At 42.1% G+C, this 20,109-nt stretch overlaps 1 protein-coding gene across 7 annotated transcripts in view; it reads left to right on the forward strand.

The window, feature by feature from the left end:
- The window catches only part of LOC125453034 (gamma-sarcoglycan), a 644,680-nt gene extending 625,848 nt beyond the window's left edge, over positions 1-18,832 (forward strand). For all 7 annotated transcript variants that reach the window (XM_048532075.2, XM_048532078.2, XM_048532079.2 and 4 more), the window contains 2 exons: positions 13,690-13,813; positions 17,866-18,832. In XM_048532075.2, the coding sequence (XP_048388032.1) occupies positions 13,690-13,813; positions 17,866-18,039 (298 nt within the window). In that variant the 3' untranslated portion in view covers positions 18,040-18,832. The remainder of the gene's footprint in view (positions 1-13,689; positions 13,814-17,865) is intronic.
- The last annotated feature ends 1,277 nt before the right edge of the window (positions 18,833-20,109 follow it).

The raw sequence follows: 20,109 nt of genomic DNA on the forward strand, positions 1-20,109 counted from the left end.
GTAGAACCACAGATCCATTTACGATACTTGGACTTGTCATAGATGATGCATCTTGTATCTATTCTTCATCGAGGCAGCCTTGGCTGACATCTTCCAGTGCAAAAAAAAATTTTTTGTAGCAGTTAAAATTTGAGGCTTGATCTCTCTCCCTGTGCACTAACAGAAATGTCAACAAATGAGCCATCGTATTTCAGCAGCTGATGGAAAAATGTGAATGCGGCCTGGCTGTTGGCTATATAGCGTAACTGGGAGGTAAACTAGCTGTGGCTGTGCAATGGGAGAGCAATGACAGAGCTGGTAATTTGTGACAGAGTCCAAAATGGACAAGCAGGAAGTATGAAGCAATGGCCTTAAATTTACAACATGACTAAAGGCTTCATGTTTCCATGCCGCTAAACATAAAAGAAAGATGCGCAACAAGGACCAAATTGTGACACATTGGCTCAACAGGCCATAGGATAAAAAATGGTCCATGAGATGATTTGTTGACAAGCGTAAAATCTGCAGAACAGGACTTATTTTGGGACATTGTGACTCCAGTCTACAAAGTTTCCAACTAAAATTGGATTTGACATATCTCAGGGGTCCACCTAAAACATCAATTAAGTATATACTAATCACAGGTCTAATCCTATTGATGGGCCCTTACCAGAAACTGGACTGCAGGCTTTGGGATATGGATGTAGTCAAGACTGCCAAACAAGGGAAGTTAAGAAGAACCTGATACTGTAGGACTGAGGATATTAGCAATTATCTGCCCATAGACATTTCTCTCTTCATTCAGCAACAAGGAAAGCAATGGGTCAGGACATTATGAATGATTGCAACCAATACAAGGATTTGCCTAGGCATTATTCTGCACCACTCTCCTGCTATCAAACCAACTGTGCCAATATTTGATGCTCAGTGCAGTTGAAAAATCACCAAGCATGAAAAGATTTGACAGACAAGGGCTGCATTTTGTAATCATGTTCAGCAGGTTAGATAACTTGCATGGCTGATAGAATAATCTGATTATCTCATTGGATTTTTTTATACCAAATGAATTGATCTAAAAATTAAACAGATCAAGCTTCAAATCATTTAGTAAGAATTGAAAGTGAAATTTCTGGTGCAAAGCATTTCAATGACAACATTTTATTCCGAGTTTCACTCCGTTTGTTATTAAGTGAAATTCGGTACAGTTACAAAGTGGTAAGTCAATAATGAATTGATTTTTGTGCTAGCTAATAACAGTGGTTATAAACTATAAATGTTAAGTGATTGTATTGTGGATATTATAACAAATTTCTTGTTCAGTACAAGAGCCTCTTCTAGTTAACTATTAAAAGGTTTTCCTCTACCAAAGAGAATGCAGGCCTTGTAGATGCCTCCACTTAGACCATAACAGCAGCAAACCTATCATATGGTCAGGTGCAGACTCTATTTGACTGCACCTACAGCAGAGGACAGGCAATAAGAAGTATGGACAGGGATGAGGGGAATGGGGACCAGTGGGGAAAATAGGAGGAGACTGGGACCAAAGTGTGAAGGGACAAAGTGAGGGGGAGAAGAATTGGGGGTAGGGAAGAGTGAGGAAGTCAGAGGGGTAAGAGTTGAGGGAGTTAGAAGAATGGGGCTGAAGGAGGAGAGCGAGTGGGGAAAAATTGTGTGGTGACCTAGGAATTAACTCAGGAGGTTGGAATTTACAACGGTAACCTATTTCTACTAAGTCAGTGAAGATAAAGAGATTAAATGTTCCACTTGAACTTGCATCTTCTCAACATCTGAATCATATTTAAATCTGCCATCATTTCTGTTTGCCAATCTGTGATGAAGAATCAGTTGAAGGTTCTTAAATGAACTCAAGTGTGATACACTGCTCTTTTCCTTTCACATTGCTTATACTTCCTTGCAAAGTTTGCTGATACTTACAGTCTGAACTCCATTCACTGATAAGAATAGAAAACATTCCTCCAAATACAGTTTGGTTGCAGGTTTCACAAAGTGTTGTGAGCTCATAGGTGATCTCAGGTCACCACACCAATGACCAATCCCTGGCACTGCCATTGTCATGTCTTAATCATAGCTGGTATATACTTTCCAGGACATCTGCCCGACAGTGAAATTGGAATAATCATTTTTCCATCATATGCCAGCAAGTCATCTACAACTATGAAAAGTTGTTGGTGCTCAAGCTATATGTTGGACTGAGGAGGACAAAGTCAAAAGTTGCAGGACACCAAGTTATAGCCCAACAAATGTATTTGAAATTACAAGCTTTCATATGCTGCCCCTTCGCCTGGTGAACTCTTCTCGCAACAAAGGAGCAGTGCTATGAAAGCTTGTGATTTCACATAAACCTTTTGGTTATGACCTGGTGTCATGTGACTTCTGACTTACGTTCATGACTAACACATTGAACTTTTGGTGTGGCCATCCTTCCACAAAATACCAAGAAATGATGACATATTCTAATTTGCTTCTCCACCCTTATTATAATGTGATGGAGCTGATTAAACTGGCTGGCCACCATCTCCCATCAACTCGATAATATAACTAGTTACAATAGATTCTATCCTCTATCTGGGTTCCGCAATGAGTCTAGGAAGCCCTCTGAAATCTTCTACCTGTTGTCCAATGACCAGTTACTCAGGAACTGAAATGTCTTTGACCCCAGTACTTCCCTGACTGTTGTTCCTTGAACAGTTGCAGTTTGACTATGACTAGTTTAACACCTTCCACCATTTAAAGAAGGCTGAGGTAAGGTCATGCATATGTGCCGAATTAAGAATTCAAAATTCTGAAATAGATGGCCTATGCTCCCCTATTTTACATCCCTTTTCGTTGGAGAGACTCTTGCCGCATACCTTTAATTTTAAATGGTATGCCTCCTGAACCAAGCAGTTGTGCAGTTGCTGTTGCAGTTTGTAAGCAATGTTACTTCATTCATGGCAACCCAGCTGATATTATGGTGACATTTGTTGTACATCAAACTTAAAATTAGTGAGGGGTTCATTAACATAAAAATGATCTTGCCAAAATTTGAACTCTGGATGATCCATTTTCCCTAGTAATACCAGTAGTTTTTCTTTTATTGTAGCTTGTTCTACCACGTGAACTATTTCATGTTTAACTTCTTATTTATCTGAAGTTAGTTCTACTTTGACACATCTTCTGGAAGTGACCTAGTGATTTCTGGAAAAAGCATTCTTTTTGACTAACTTGACACTACTTATACTTGTGAGGGTTTTTTTTTGCTCCATGTTGCTGACACTAATTGCAGTATCTGTCAAATAGCCTACATTCTGCATTGGTTTCTCATGTGGGTCTTTCAAGTTTTTATACCTTAAGAAATAAATAGATTTTGCTGATCTATATAATCTTCTCCATTTAGGATTGATCTGTGTTGTTTCTAGATTTCTGCTTTGCCCCTCATCTGACTGGCTGTTTCCAAAGTCAATTCTTCCTTTTGAATGTACTAAATCTAACAAAAATTCCCTTATCAGGAATTTCAACTACAATGAATTCTGACTTTCAAGCTCCATGGTCACTTTTCTTCACTAAACTGTTGAGATCATTAAAGATGCCATCTGTATTCCCTGAACTCTTCAATAAATATTGCTCTTTTCAGATTTTATTTTATGTAATGTTAGCATAACGGTCTAAAATTTGCAGAACTTCAATTATTTGTTGCTTCTCTTATGCCTTAGCAATTTATTCATCTTGTCAGCTGCAAACTTATTTGGATATAAATATTTATTTACTTGTTCAGCTTCTGATTTAGTATCCACTTTGAACACAATTCTGTACCTTAAGGAATATTTTCTCAAGGAATATGCAATTATGTGTTATACTTGGCTCTTTTCTGAAATTATATCCTCTTGGAAATTTTATTTCTGCTGGCATATATTCCTAATGTAATTATTCATTTGCCTCAAAGGCAGTTGACTTACAGAATAACTATGCTGCTGCTGTGTACTGGAAGCATTCCTCATGCTTATGTGATCAAATGGAAAATTCTACTTCATGCAAAAATTCATGTCTCTTGCGAGTAAATTGATGGTTCCCTTCTTTTGTGACTTCTCCAGCTGAATCCCATTAATTGTGGCCCCAATAGACAATACCCTTTTCCTCAATTGCTTTACTGAATGACTTCCATTACCTGTGTCTTCAGTAAATGATTCCGATTCTCTCAATGGCAAGACTGAATGAATCCAAGTTTTTTATATCACGATAAGATAAATCCTGTACTTTCACAGATTTCTTAAGATGATTTGTATGTTTGCAGTGCTCCTAAAAAATATTTATTTGTTTACTTTTTTTTTCCCTGGATGAATGCTGTTGTGAATAACTTTAAAACAATGCTTTCTAGCTTTCCCATGATTTGAAATAACGGATCCTCAGCTTTTTCCGCGGCCCCAACAATGTCCTAAACATTTTTCTTCCACGTGATCCTATCTGACTCTAATATCCCCCTTTATCACTTTAATTCTGGCTGTGCAACAAAGTCTGTGACCAGGTTTAAACTTAACTTTAATTTTTAAATTTAGTTTACTTCCGTATTCCTTGGCTTACCTACTGCAGTCAGTCCTCATGGTGCCCAATCATTATGGCAGTGACACTGGATTCAAACTCCAAGCACTTCACCTACTTCTAGTGATTATAACCTGTACCCATACTGTTTTTGCAGTTTTACCCTTGCCAAACAGGGATTTTAAACTTTACTCACACAAAGCCTCCAATGACTGTTTGCTCACTGATTGAACTCCAACATGGCAATACTCCCATACTCAACTGCCTGTATCTGCTTTGGAGTTACTAACACTCCAGTTCCAGGCAGTTGCTGATCATCTCTTACCAGGCCTGAAATATTTTTTGCAATTGATTGCAGACTCTGCCTTGAGGAATCTTGCCACAAATTGCTCTTCTGTTGGGTTCTTAAAAGCTAGAAGTCTTAACGCTGTGTCTGAAAATTCTTTCGACCTCCACCACTTGCTATCTAATTGCAAGATGAAATGATACCCATGCTGGTATCATGTGGCATGATGGATCTTCACAATAGCTCATCATAGTATTAAGTACAGCTGCCACCATCCTCTTTCCTGGTCGAATTCTCAATGCCAAGCTAGTCTAGAGTTCCAGAGGAAAAGAACTTTGTAATCTAATAAGAGGCTCTTGTCTTCAAAAAAATGCATTTTATTACATGGTAGTAAGGTGTACTGGTATATTAGACATTGTTACTAAAGGATCCTTGAAGTTAGATTTCACTGCTTTGAAGTCCAAAGCGGTTCTCCTGCCTGAGTTTGCAAGTCATCAGCTTGGTCAATGCTTACTGTACACCTTGGCACTGATCCTTTCAAACTCTTACACTCTTAAATGAAGAAATAAAATACTTTGGATTTCACTTCTGGATCAGTGCCTGAGTTTCTAACTCATATTGCCACCCACCTGTCAGAACACAGTTAGATTTAAGCTTAGAGATAATAGGAACTGCAGAGGCTGGAGAATCCAAGATAACAAGGTGTACAGCTGGATGAACACAGCAGGCCAAGCAGCATCTCAGGAGCAGGAAAGCTGACATTTCAAGCCTAGACCCTTCATCATTTCTGTTATTAAAAATCTTTTGGCTAGCATTTTAATATATATTCTATCATTTTCTTTTGTAATATTTTACATGTTAAAGGATCTGAATGATAATCTTCACATATACATTAATGTCCTGAAGCTTTATTGCTTGTTCTAACATAGGCAAGGAGAAATATGAACAAAATTATTTCTATTTTAATGTCCTTATCAGCCAATTAAATCATTGCAAAGACTTTTTTTCAAAAAATGCATCACAGTTGTAAAGATTTTAAACAGTTTGCTAATAGTTTCGATTAAGTTACCACTGAATAGTCACAGAGGCTAGTGGCCAAAATGGCCTTTTTAAACTTACAGTTCACCGATGTAGTTTTACTCATCTGAATAACTGTCTTACCCTAACCCTAACCTCATGCTCATTAACGTCCAGCATTTCTCATGATTCCTATAAATCAAATAACATTACAGGGTCCAAACCTGGCGTCAACATACACCGCCACCTGGTGGTTGAAACATATATCCTTTTAGTAATATAGGAAGCAGCATTTCAAACTTGGCTCCTTGTTTAATTAATAAAAATATCAATCCATTATTGTCCTGTCTGCCCCAAAACCTGCCCTATATTTCTAATGTTACTTTCTTTTACTATGATTCCTTGATCCTTCCTTGATTTGCCTTCATTCCTTTTGAATAATCATTTGGGAAACAAACAATCCAAACTCTTTTCTCTGTAACATGCATCTTTTTAAACCCCTTTCTCCCTATCTCTTCATTATTGCTTCTAACACCAAAGAGAAAGAGATTGTTCATCTCTTAAGATTATCTATGCAGCTGTGACATGCTACCTCTCCCACCTCTGCTTCCCTGACCATTGCTAACATATCACTCACTCAAAACCTGACCTTCAATCACTCAGCAGCATCTAGTCCCTGACAAAGCTGCACATTGTGTTAAGGACATGCTATAAATGCAACTTTCTGTTGCTGACTCAGACACATCATGTGTGACTGACTGTGTCTCAAGCAAACCATGTGGCCACAGCCAGTTAGCAATGACAACCTTCCTTCAAAGAAACATAATTTCTGAATTTGCATACAGATTATAGTATCATACAGACAATAGTAAGTTACAAATTGTCTTCTGTAACTCTAGTTCTAATTATCTGCTTTGCATGTAACATATTAAATTGTCATTCGACACTCGTTCCAGAACACTCATCATTGTACACTATAATTTTTATAGACGCTGATATTTGGAGTTATTGCAATAGCCTAATAGATAAAGACATTCTGTGGTATGGACCAAGCAATGCCATCAAACCAGCTCACTTTTTGATTATTATTCCGAATTCAAAGACTATGCTGAGTAAACTGACATAACTAAAACATCCAGTGGTTACTGGAAAATACTTCAATTCCCTGAAGATAGGGATTGAACACAATGAATAATCCTGGTGTTTAAGTAGACATTGGGCAGAATTTAATGCTCTGCCCTAGGGCAGGTATGGAAGTGTAGAAATATTTATGCAGCTATGTGGGATCCCACCACCTTCCTGCATCAGCCCCAGTGAAGCCCAGTGTCAGACAGGTTCTTGGTTCTTCCTACTTCACAGCCGATCGAACAGTCACCAACATTCACAGATAATAGAGATAATGGGAACTGCAGATGCTGGAGATTCCAAGATAATAAAATGTGAGGCTGGATGAACACAGCAGGCCCAGCAGCATCTCAGGAGCACAAAAGCTGACGTTTCGGGCCTAGACCCTTCATCAGAGAGGGGGATGGGGGGAGGGAGCTGGAATAAATAGGGAGAGAGGGGGAGGCGGACCGAAGATGGAGAGTAAAGAAGATAGGTGGAGAGAGTGTAGGTGGGGAGGTAGGGAGGGGATAGGTCAGTCCAGGGAAGACGGACAGGTCAAGGAGGTGGGATGAGGTTAGTAGGTAGCTGGGGGTGCGGCTTGGGGTGGGAGGAAGGGATGGGTGAGAGGAAGAACCGGTTAGGGAGGTAGAGACAGGTTGGACTGGTTTTGGGATGCAGTGGGTGGGGGGGAAGAGCTGGGCTGGTTGTGTGGTGCAGTGGGGGGAGGGGATGAACTGGGCTGGTTTAGGGATGCAGTGGGGGAAGGGGAGATTTTGAAACTGGTGAAGTCCACATTGATACCATAAGGCTGCAGGGTTCCCAGGCGGAATATGAGTTGCTGTTCCTGCAACCTTCGGGTGGCATCATTGTGGCAGTGCAGGAGGCCCATAATGGACATGTCATCAGGAGAATGGGAGGGGGAGTGGAAATGGTTTGCGACTGGGAGGTGCAGTTGTTTGTTGCGAACTGAGCGGAGGTGTTCTGCAAAGCGGTCCCCAAGCCTCCGCTTGGTTTCCCCAATGTAGAGGAAGCCGCACCGGGTACAGTGGATGCAGTATACCACATTGGCAGATGTGCAGGTGAACCTCTGCTTAATGTGGAATGTCATCTTGGGGCCTGGGATGGGGGTGAGGGAGGAGGTGTGGGGACAAGTGTAGCATTTCCTGCGGTTGCAGGGGAAGGTGCCGGGTGTGGTGGGGTTGGAGGGCAGTGTGGAGCGAACAAGGGAGTCACGGAGAGAGTGGTCTCTCCGGAAAGCAGACAGGGGAGGGGATGGAAAAATGTCTTGGGTGGTGGGGTCGGATTGTAAATGGCGGAAGTGTCGGAGGATAATGCGTTGTATCCGGAGGTTGGTAGGGTGGTGTGTGAGAACGAGGGGGATCCTCTTGGGGCGGTTGTGGCGGGGGCGGGGTGTGAGGGATGTGTCGCGGGAAATGCGGGAGACGCGGTCAAGGGCGTTCTCAATCACCGTGGGGGGAAAGTTGCGGTCCTTAAAGAACTTGGACATCTGGGATGTGCGGGAGTGGAATGTCTTATCGTGGGAGCAGATGCGGCGGAGGCGGAGGAATTGGGAATAGGGGATGGAATTTTTGCAGGAGGGTGGGTGGGAGGAGGTGTATTCTAGGTAGCTGTGGGAGTCGGTGGGCTTGAAATGGACATCAGTTACAAGCTGGTTGCCTGAGATGGAGACTGAGAGGTCCAGGAAGGTGAGGGATGTGCTGGAGATGGCCCAGCTGAACTGAAGGTTGGGGTGGAAGGTGTTGGTGAAGTGGATGAACTGTTCGAGCTCCTCTGGGGAGCAAGAGGCGGCGCCGATACAGTCATCAATGTACCGGAGGAAGAGGTGGGGTTTGGGGCCTGTGTAGGTGCGGAAGAGGGACTGTTCCACGTAACCTACAAAGAGGCAGGCATAGCTGGGGCCCATGCGGGTGCCCATGGCCACCCCCTTAGTCTGTAGGAAGTGGGAGGAGTCAAAAGAGAAGTTGTTGAGTGTGAGGACGAGTTCCGCTAGGCGGATGAGAGTGTCGGTGGAGGGGGCCTGGTCGGGCCTGCGGGACAGGAAGAAGCGGAGGGCCTTGAGGCCATCTCCATGCGGAATGCAGGTGTACAGGGACTGGACGTCCATGGTGAATATGAGGTGTTGGGGGCCAGGGAATTGGAAGTCCTGGAGGAGGTGGAGGGCGTGGGTGGTGTCACGGACATAGGTGGGGAGTTCCTGGACCAAAGAGGAGAAAATGGAGTCCAGATAGGTGGAGATGAGTTCGGTGGGGCAGGAGCAGGCTGAGACGATGGGTCGACCAGGGCAGGCAGGTTTGTGGATACTCACAGCCTTTTTGGGGGATGGGATTCTGCATTTCTACTGCATTCTCTGTGAAAGTGAGCACCCTGACTTCACGCTTTATATGGCTTTGCTCTAACTTTAAAATGACATTCTGTCATAACCATGGATCACCGATGATCCAATTGCGCTTTAATTAGAGTATGTTTCTTTTTCTTTAAATCAAAGAACTATTGCAAAAGTGAGTGCTGGTCTAAATGTAGTGACTGCCTTGAGAGAGAAGAGAGAGAGAGAGACTTTGAAATGTCATACCTCAAAAGGTGTCAAAGAAGGGCCACAGGGAGAAAACACACTATAACCTGAATGTGCACACTCCTGGAGTATCTCAGACTGCGAGCATAATGTTAAAAAAATAGTGAGAGGTCTGTTTGCATTTTCCCACTTTCAAGTGCACACAGGGTCTAGAAGTGAGTTTCAACCCTGGTCCATGCATGTTAGTGGCCTGATGTCTTGTTATGCGGATTAGTATGCTGTGAAGGTCACAGCTCGAAGGACATGTAAGCATCCAAGTATTTCTATTTTCAATTGTGGGATGTGAGCGTCACTGGCTGGCCAGCATTTATTGCTTGTCCCTAGTCGCCTTTAAGAAGGTTGTGGTAAGCTGCCTTCTTGAACTGCTGCAGTCCACCTGTGGGTTGATCTTTAATGCCTTCATGGAAGGAATTCCAAGATTTTGACCCAGCAACAGTGAAGGAATGGCAGTATATTTCCAAGTCAGGATGGTGAGTGGCTTGGAGGGGAATTTGAAGGTGGTGGTGTTCCTGTGTATCTGTTGCCCTTGTCCTTCAAGATGGAAGTGGTCATGGGTTTGGAAGGTGCTGTCTGAGGATCTTTGGTGATGTTCTGCAGTGCATCTTGGAGAAAGTACACTCTGCTGCTACTGAGGGAGGTGGTGGAGGGAGTGAATGCAAGCTGCTTTGTCCTGCATGGTGTCAAGCTTCTTGAGTGTTGTTGGAGCTTGCACCCATCCAGGCAAGTGGGGAGTGCTCCATCACACTCCTTACATGTGCCTTCTAGATGGCGGACAGGCTTTGGGGTCTCAGGAGGTGAGTTAATTGCCAGAACATTCCTCACCCCTCTTTTGCTCTTATAACCACTGTGTTTATGTGGCAAGTGCAGTTGAGTTTCTGGCTGGTGGTACCCTCAGGATGTTGATAGGGGGGATTTATTGATGGTCACACCATTGAATGTCAAGGCAGTAGTTAGATTGTCTCTTACTGGTGATGGTCATGGCCTGGCATTTGTGTGGCATGAATGTTACTTGCCACTTGTCAGCCCAAGCCTGGATTTTGTCCAAATCTTGTTGCATTTGAACATGAAGTGCTTCAGTATCTGAGGATTCGCGAATGGTGCTGAATATTGTGCAATCATCAGTGAACATCTTGACTTCTGACCCGATGATGGAGGGAAAGTCTTTGCAGGTAAAGCAAAGGCAAAAGACAGTCTCTCACTCTGAACAAAAGAATCAGGAGAAAAGAGTTTCAGTCAAATCCCAAAGCCAAGAATTTCACGATTGATTCTTCAACTGCGAATGTTAATACTACAGGAAATCTCCACCGTAACAGTCACAATATTCCGCTTAATGAACAATGCAGAGACAGATTTTTTATTTTTACATTTTTACTGAACTCGGATGTTTTGTCCAATCTGCATTTTTAGGCAGAATCTTACAGAGGCCTGTTAGTCTGGGCTATGGCATGAGAAGTGCAGTGTGGGAGACCTTTCCCAATGTCAGGAGCAGTGTGGGCATCAAGCTGAGATTCTGTCTAGGGAGCAATGAGATGACTATCAAAAGGGCCTAATGCTGGTTCTCAGGCTCATTTAATGCAGATCTTGCCTTATCAATATGCAGCTTCCTGAGTTACCACCACGTGAGGAAATTAAACACTGAGGGATCTAAGAAAATGTCTTGAGATTCCAGATCACTGCTTTCATACTTGAAACTCCATCTTGGAAACCCAGCAACAGTATCTTAAGGCACAGTCATGGGCAGTGACTGCATGTTCCTACATCCACACAGCTTGGCATCAAATAATTGCCCAATTTCATCATCAACATGGCATATCTCTGATCCACTTGAACCATGCTGCTGCACAGTCTGCTCCACCTCAAGGTGCACCAGCAATTATCTTCACAATGCTGTCACAAGGACATAGAGCACACAGGGACAATCACCCACATTGGACTAGGCTGCATCTCAATTCTGCTTGTTTGCTCTCATAGACCTCGCTCATCTTAAAGCTATCCAAATGCTCACAGCGTCCATTCCTTGCCATGCCTTGCTTTTTTGCACATTGCTCCCTCAACCAAAGCTACCAGACTCACTGTACTTCCATCCTACCTTGCTGTTTAACACAAACATAAAACTATGCATCTTGTCATGTTGGCAACAGTCCTTAAACAGGTCAACAGATACAGCCTTCAGTCAGGATGTTCCAGTACAGTAAGGCAGGGGCAGACTCCAATAGGGGCTTGGACGTGGTCAGTCAGCCATTTGGGATGGTCAGGATCCTCTCCTTGTCAAGGGTGAACAGCCAAATGTCAGATAACCCTCTATCCACCATGGTTCTTTCTGCCCTTTGGTAGGCTGTATTCTGGAATCAGAGAAAGGGAGATAAAATTAGATGGCATTGCTGTTGGTGCTGGTAGATATAGGGGAATGGTGGTGAGTGCATAGAAGGTGAAGAATCCATGCATGAATGGTGGTGTGTGGGTTTGTGAGAGGGGGAGGGTGAAAGCAAGTGAGGGAGGATGTTGCGCGTGATTCTGAGAGTGATAGAGCATGAGTTTGATGGGAAGCTGATATAGAGATCGAGTGAGTGTGAGGAAGCAGCGAGTTTATATGGCAAAACCAAGTTGTGCACATCCTAGATAATGGGAACTGCAGATGCTGGAAAATCCGAGATTACAAAGTGTGGAGCTGGATGAACACAGCAGGTCAAGCAGCATCTTAGGAGCATGAAAGGTGACGTTTTGGGAAGGGTCTAGGCCCGAAATGTTAGCTTTCATGCTCCTAAGATACTGCTTGATCAGCTGTGTTCATCCAGCTCTACACCTTGTTATCTCTGTGCATATCCTACCAGCAACTGTGGGTGGGAGAATCCGGCTAGTGGCATCAGAGAAGGGAGTGCCACATTGAATTGAGTTGAATTGACCTGAATTTGAATTGAATTGAATTGAATTGACCTGAATTTGAATTGAATTGAATTGAATTGAATTGAATTGGCTTTATTGTCACAAGTGCAGGGTAAGAAGTTACTGAGGTGACTTTGAGATGATCACACCAAGTAGCACTGTCCAAAAGAAACCTTCCGTGAAACCCAGTAAAAATGGATACATCCAAAAATCATAAAATTCAGCCTTAGTTGTTGCATTACTATTTCATCTTACATTTAGAAATTAATAAATTCACTTTTTTGTTCATTCCAGAAAGCTTCATTAAATTGAGTCCTATCAAAATATTAATTGAGTATGAGGGAAAGGTATCCACAAGGGAAGGGGGTCACATTCTTTGACTAACTGAGGGGCAGAGTTCACCCCTTCATTTGGGAACTTAAAGGTTTGAAGTGTCCTTTCTGGAACCATAACAAATTGGGGAACCTGCCAAGGTACCTGGTCATAACAGTCTCCATGTTCTGTCTTCACCACGCAAAGGAAATTGTTTCTTTGTATCCACCCTTCAAATCCTGGACAGGCTGCCAGTCTCCAGGCCTTAACATCTTTCTCAGGATAATAAAATTGGCTTGCCTTCAAAGGCATGCTTATCCTAGATGCTTGGTCTCGTCAGATTCTCTATACAGTAAGAAGTTCAAGCACAAGGCTCAGAACCAGCTTTTTCAGGTACAGATGCCCCAGCTGTGTAGCACATGGCTATATTACGCGAAATCTTTCTTGAACATTAGCACTATGGATAACATTGGACTCTGGTGTGCCATATTCACACTCAGTGCCTCATTCATGAAAGTAAGGAAAGCTCCAAACACCTTTGCATGTCTGATCTTGACTGCTACTCATGACATCCTGGCAGTAGTATCTTCTTCTTGAGGATATGCATGGTGCAAAACTCAGGATAATTGGAAAACATTCCACCAGAAACAAGTCTGTGAGAATAGCACTTCAGAAGCACTTGTATCATGCAACAGAAATTGCTGCTTGTTTTGTTTTATGTAACATTCATGAGTTGAATGTAATATAATCTGTGTAACTGTGTGAAAGGCTTTTATAATAAAGATTTGAAACAGAAAATTGGGCTGTGATGGGTATTCAAGTGCTAATATAGTTTAGCTTGAATTGTAAAGACAACAAAAAGCAAACTTTTCTCCAATACACTGTTTTGGATTTCATTAGCCTATTATTTACAGACCGGCATAAGTGTTAGTGGAATTGAGGATATCAGCTCTCAAATATAACCTTCTTTTATTTACAGGCTGGAGTCTCCAACACGTTCTTTGTGCATGGACGCACCAAAAGGAGTTCAGATCAAAGCGAGAGCTGGAAACGTTGAAGCTTCTTCTCAGAGGGACATTGTTTTTCATACAAGTGAAGGAACGGTGAGTCCAGATAAAATTCACAGTGGTATATCTAGCACTGCTCGGGGTATCCCTGCAAAAGAATGAAGTTTGAAATGTTTTCAAAATGACACTGGGTTTCTATTGTAGAATCAGGTTAGGAAGCAATCAATTAGCACAAATGTGAATTTTGTTTTTACGTCAGGGAAGAAATTTTAGCTTTAAATGATGGTTATGCATCTGCACTACAAAAGCGTTTTCAGTTTCATTCTGTTAACCTTGTTTGAAAGGCCGATCTGTATCTAATAATATTCTAGCGCCTGTTTGAACTTTCTGTCTGGGAGACATGTTTACGAGGCCTCTATTTAGGGAAGCACACATCTCTGAGATTTGAGCCTTTGAGGTGAATTCTCTGGAACTCCATTACCCATTTTCACCTCTGCCAAATCCCATTTTCACCTCTGACTCTTCTGGGATCCTGAAAGTTATGAATTATGGAGGGCCTCACATATAAAAAAACTACAAGAGAAGATCAGAGAGTAGTTTGTGTCAGCTGAGATTGCTGAATATTTTCCTGCACTTACAAAGGAGTCCTGGTCTTCCAGGATGCAACAGTCATCTCTGTCCATTCAAAATTCAAACTGGGTTTCAAGCCCACCTGTCCCAAAATAGGCATCTCTGCTGCCAGAGGGATAGAACACTGAGGTTAATGGAATAGTTGGGAAGATGTGGTGTGGTCAGCTAAGCTTTCTTGGGAATTAGAGGTTCATGGCCACTCTCCTTAAAGGAAAGACCATCACAGAGAAGCAGATTGGGTATAGGAGCCCACATCAGCAGCACATTGGAAGGCCATTTGACAATGTTGTGTTTCAGCATGGAGAAAGTAATAACTGCAGAAACATCCCAAAAAGCATTTTTTTGCTTCCATGCAGGCCTCAGGTGACACATTGCAGAGACTGGTGTTCTTAGAGCAGGGTGTCTGAGCACTGAGCCTTTGAGTTGATTTGTTTGGTGCTTTGTTTCCTATTGCAAAATTCCTCATTCACCTCTGACTCTTCTACAATTGTAGAGCCGCTAGAGATGAATACGGATTGCATGGTTGCTTGGCTAGGATCTTGACAAAATGTACCACTGACATCAGCTAGGGCTGTAGAAGATAGATTCCTCTCCATCTGCATGAAGGCCGCTGGAAGTGTAGACATCCTTCACGTACAGGTATTTTTGTGTGGCCTTGTGCTTCTGCTCAAAACAAGTTGCACATAAATGACGCCTTTTCCTGTTGATGTACATTCGGGCATCAATGAGGGAAGGACATGTGTGCCATCTATGATTCCTTAGGCCTCAAAGAATCCGGCCAATTAGTGAAATATCAGCACTCTACCGTGTTGATGCAAGAAGCTGACAAAATTTCTGATTGCTACAACCAACATGTTGGCAATTTGCTCAGTGCATCAATGATGAGCTCTTTGATCAATAAAACTAATGTCCCATGTGATGGCCTCAGATGATTCCACACAAGTGAAATGTGGTGAATTTAATAGTTTCTGCTTTATGGTGAGCCTGGGCTGCAGGTCCATGTGCAGCATGTGCTTTACCTAAGTCATATCCTGCTTTATAAATTGTAGCCTCTGCTGCTATTGCTTCCCAATGAAATGCAAGTCACTTGTAAATTCTGGCATTGGCAGATATGTCTGCTGCTCTCACTAGACTGTTTGTGCTCTGTCTTTCTGTTTATTTCAAAGAATCTACACAAATGTGGAATCCCTAAAACAAATCCAAAATAATCTATTTGGTAAAGGATGAGTTAATCACAGTCCCAAAACAATAGTATCTGGGTAGCTGATAAAGTGAGATAACAAGGTGTAGAGCTGGATGAACACAGCAGGCCAAGCAGCATCAGAGGAGCAGGAAAGCTGACGTTTTGGGCCTAGGCCCTTCTTGGCCCAGGCCCAAAACGTTAGCCTTCCTGCTCCTCTGATGCTGCTTGGCCTGCTGTGTTCATCATCCAGCTCGACACCTTGTTATCTCAGATTCTTCAGCATCTGCAATTCCTACTATAGCTGATAAAGTGACCATTCACCAAGGGAACACAACACAGTCATAATAGTCATCAGGTTTTAACAGGAAATTTGTAAACTCATCCCCTTTAAACTTGCAGAGTAATGACATAAAATTACTTCAAGCTAGTGTACTGTATTCCTTGAGTAATTTGTCGTGGTGTGAATCGGACCTGGCAAAAATGAGGTGGCAGCAACAGAAAGTAAATGTATTATCTCATTGCCCTGAATCCACCCAAACTTCCCTCATTCTGGCAGAAATTATCACAGAAAATTGCTTGGCATCAAAGGAGGCAGGCGTCAGTTACATCAGACTCTCACCTGATTTCCTGTTACCACCTGCATTGGAACAGGAGGAGATCGAGACTTTCCTGTCCAAATGCACTTGTGAAGCAGAATAATAGGTGAGTGAAGGAGGTGGTTGGGTATTGAGCAGTGTGTAAAGTTGATACCTATGTTGGTACAATATAGCAGTCTGATGCTTCCTGACTTTGACTAATTGTGTAAGATCGTTAAATGTTTTGTGGCACTACATCCTTATCCTTGGGAATTCAATGCTGATATTGACATTGATGATGGTTTACTCTTGCTTCCGTCTCTGTCTCAGTCACACCTGAGATCCTTGGAGCATGGACTGTGCCATGTTCTGACATTAGTCAGTGTTCTTCATGCTCAGATACACTCCACCAGCTATTTCCATCACCAGCTCCAGGACAGTGTACTTACCTTTTAGTATAGACCAGACTTAAAGTGGTAAGTAAGAAATAAAAACAGGAATGGACAACTTGAACCTGCTTTGCCATTCAAAAATTCATGACTGATCTGATTGTAATCTTAATTCCACTTTCTTTCCTGATTCCCATAACCTTTGACTCTTTTGTTCAATCGAAAATCTGTCCAGATGCATCCTGAATATGCTGAATGACCCAACTTTTAATGTTCATTTCAAACATCAATGACATTTTGACAGTAGGTACTTGCCCATGAGTGGAAGCACTTTCATCATCTGCCTTGTCAAGCCCCTTAGAATCTTACATATTTCAAATAGGTATCCCCCAATTCTTCTAATGAACATCAGCCAAATCTGGTGAGCCTTACATCATAAACACACCCTTTATCCCAGAAATCAGCCTGGTCAACCTTCAAACTACCTCCAATGAAAATATATTGTTCCTTTCCTAAGTACCAGCTTTACACTAACTTGGAGCCACTTGTGCACTTTAAGAACAAGCTACATGCTGCAATCCTGGTACAGGCAGGTAGCATGACGTTTCCAAGCCGCCCATAGCAGAAAGAATGGGTACAGATCAATCACCCATCCTGATCCTTGCTCCTGCTTTTCAGGGATCATCCATATTTTGCCCTCTCTATACAAGTCCCTGAAGGTTAACATGGATGTACAACAAGCCAGTAGGAAATGGAATAGCTAATGGAATGTTAGCCATGATTGCAGGGGGATTTGAGTACAGGAATAATGATGACTTACTTCAGTTGTATATTAGCACTGCTAGACTGCACCTAGAGTATTGTTGGTCTGCTTACCTCAGGGAAGATATTGCCATGGAGGGAATGCAATGGCGACTTGTTCCCAGTTGGTTGGACTGTCCCTTGAAGAGAAATTGGGCAAATCGGGTCTGTATTCTCCTCGAAGAATAAGTAGTGATCTCATTGAAACCTAGAAAATCCTTAAAGGGATTGACAGGGTAGATGCAGATAAGATATTCCTCCTAGTTGGGGAGTTTGTACCCTGGTGGCACAGTTTTAAAATATAGGAAATTATTTTACTCGAGTGTTTTGCAAGTTTGGAATTCACTATCACACTGGGCTGTGGAATCTTTGACTATGGTTAGATCAGAGATGAATAGATTTCTGATTACAAATGGTGTACAGCGTTTATGGGAATGGGTGAAGTGTTTAGCAGCCATTGAATTGTGGGGCAGACTTGATGGGTTGAAGAGCTACTCCTCTTCCTATATTCTTACAGACTGAAATATGTAATTCAGCATAGTTAATTGGACTTTACTTTTTTTTCAACAGGTAATGTTAGATGCTGAGACTGTGAAACTACCCAAGTTGCCTCATGGGGCTCAGGGGGGATCTGGAAATCCTCAGGGACTTTATGAAGTTTGTGTCTGTCCAGATGGAAAGCTGTACCTGTCTGTCGCAGGAGTGGGATCTACCTGCCAGGAATACAGCCGAGTGTGCCAGTGAGCATCTTGGTGTCTCCTCAGATCTTCTGAGAACTTGACATTTGATCCAGCAATTTTGAAAACGTTTGAATTTTTTCAGTAAATGCAGCTGTAAGTATCAGTGCCATATAATCATTTTTTAAGTAAGTGGTAAAAGATTTCCCTGCGCCAATACATCTAATCTGTGACATTAAACAGAAATCCCTATTGCCCCAGAAAAAAACCGAAAATAGTCAATTTACAAATGGACAACAAGAGCACAATTCAAACTCTAATTTCAAATAATGGAAGCAGAAGTCTAACTTGGGCTGATTTTCCATTGTTGCACATACAGCATTGCTAAACACTCCACGTATTGGACTGCAACATGATGTACCATAAACAGTTACATCAGACGATCCTCTGATTATTGAACATTTTTATAGGAAAGCTATATGGACTCAGAATTATAAATCGACATTTTCTATCAGTGCATCAAACTAACTACGTCATCATCCAAATTGTAAGCCAACATCTGAGATTCATTTTTTTAACAATTAAAATACATTGTATTAATTCAATTTTGATACACTTACAGTGGGGACTTGGTTGATTTTGACCGGTGTCCGTTTGATCTCTATGCAATAACATTTATTTTCCTGCAATAACACTTGAACCACAAGAGCTGTGCTTTTTGTACAAAACTACAATGTGGAATAAAGTACCCAAAGCTTTACCATCTATATGTAAACCACAGTATTAAAGTTGCAGTACCCTTTCTTAGTCTTTTTATAAAGCTGTGTTGAAATGTATAAAATAAAATTACACAATCCCGACTTGCATTTGGTGATTTTTCGATGCCTATTACTTAGTAACAAGTTATATTTCATTGCTCTAGAAATACATTAGCCATGAGGTGACTAGAGGGTCATTAACAGCAGGCACGGATTTAAGATAATTGACAAAAGAAGAGAGGCAACACAATTGTTTTCTCGTGTGACAAGTGGTCATTATGTGAATTTCAATGCCTGCAAGGGTAGGGGAAGCAGGTACAATTAGAAGCTCCAAATAAAGTCAAATACATAAGGCTGGATTTTCATCCAAGAGATTTATAGTGGAGTGGGCGTTGAAACTCGGTGTGCCTTTTTCAGGATTCTTATTCCAAGAGGTTTGGAGCTGGGTCTGCACCCCAGAAACAGTGAAGAGGCAATCACAGGCCCAGTGCTTAGATGGCCTGTTTAAAAGTCCCATCTCACTGTTCTCAGACTTCATCCCATTACTTTTATTTAATATTAAGCCACCTGGGTCTCACCCTTAACACACAACTCACCATGTTCTCCCTCCACCGCACCCCCTCCAACACACCCCCAAAAACATTCCAACTTCTCATATTGAGAGCACGGGGGATGCCATTCAGCCCATCATGTCCCCACCAATCAACAATGATCTGTATACACTAATCCCAAATTCAAGGTTTTAGCACATATCCCTGAAGACTACTGCAACATAAGTGAATTTCTAAATACTGCTCAACTGTTATGAGAGTTTCTGACTCAACTATCTTTTCAGGCAGTGAGTTCCAGACTCCTATATCTTCTGAGTGAAAATATTTCTCCTCAACTCCCTTCTTAGTCTTACATCTCTTACCTTAAATCTCTATGTCCCCAAATATTTAGCCCTGTCTTAATGAAAAAAGTGCTTTCCAATCCATCCCATCTTTGCCCTACATAACCTTATACAGCTCACAAGTTCCACTCTCAACCTCTGCTGTTCCAAAGAAAATAAACCTCATCTATCCAATTCTTCCTCATTGCTCCGACCCTGCTGCCAGCAGCATCCCAAGTAAATCTTCTCTGCACCTTCTGTAGAGCAATCACATTCTTCCTAAAGACTGTTGGCCAGAGCTGCACACACAACTCCTGTTGTGGAATAACTAGCTGGAGTCCCAATATCACCTTGCTCTGTATTCTATGCCTTGGCTCATAAAGGCAGGTATCCGATATGCCTGCTCAATGACCTTATCTACCTGTCCTGCTGCCTGCAGCTATCTATGAATATACAAACCAAGGTTCCTTTTATCTTCAATATTTGTCAGAGTCCTACAATTCATAAC

Source organism: Stegostoma tigrinum, chromosome 6 (genome assembly GCF_030684315.1).
Source record: "Stegostoma tigrinum isolate sSteTig4 chromosome 6, sSteTig4.hap1, whole genome shotgun sequence".
Classification (NCBI taxonomy): domain Eukaryota; kingdom Metazoa; phylum Chordata; class Chondrichthyes; order Orectolobiformes; family Stegostomatidae; genus Stegostoma; species Stegostoma tigrinum.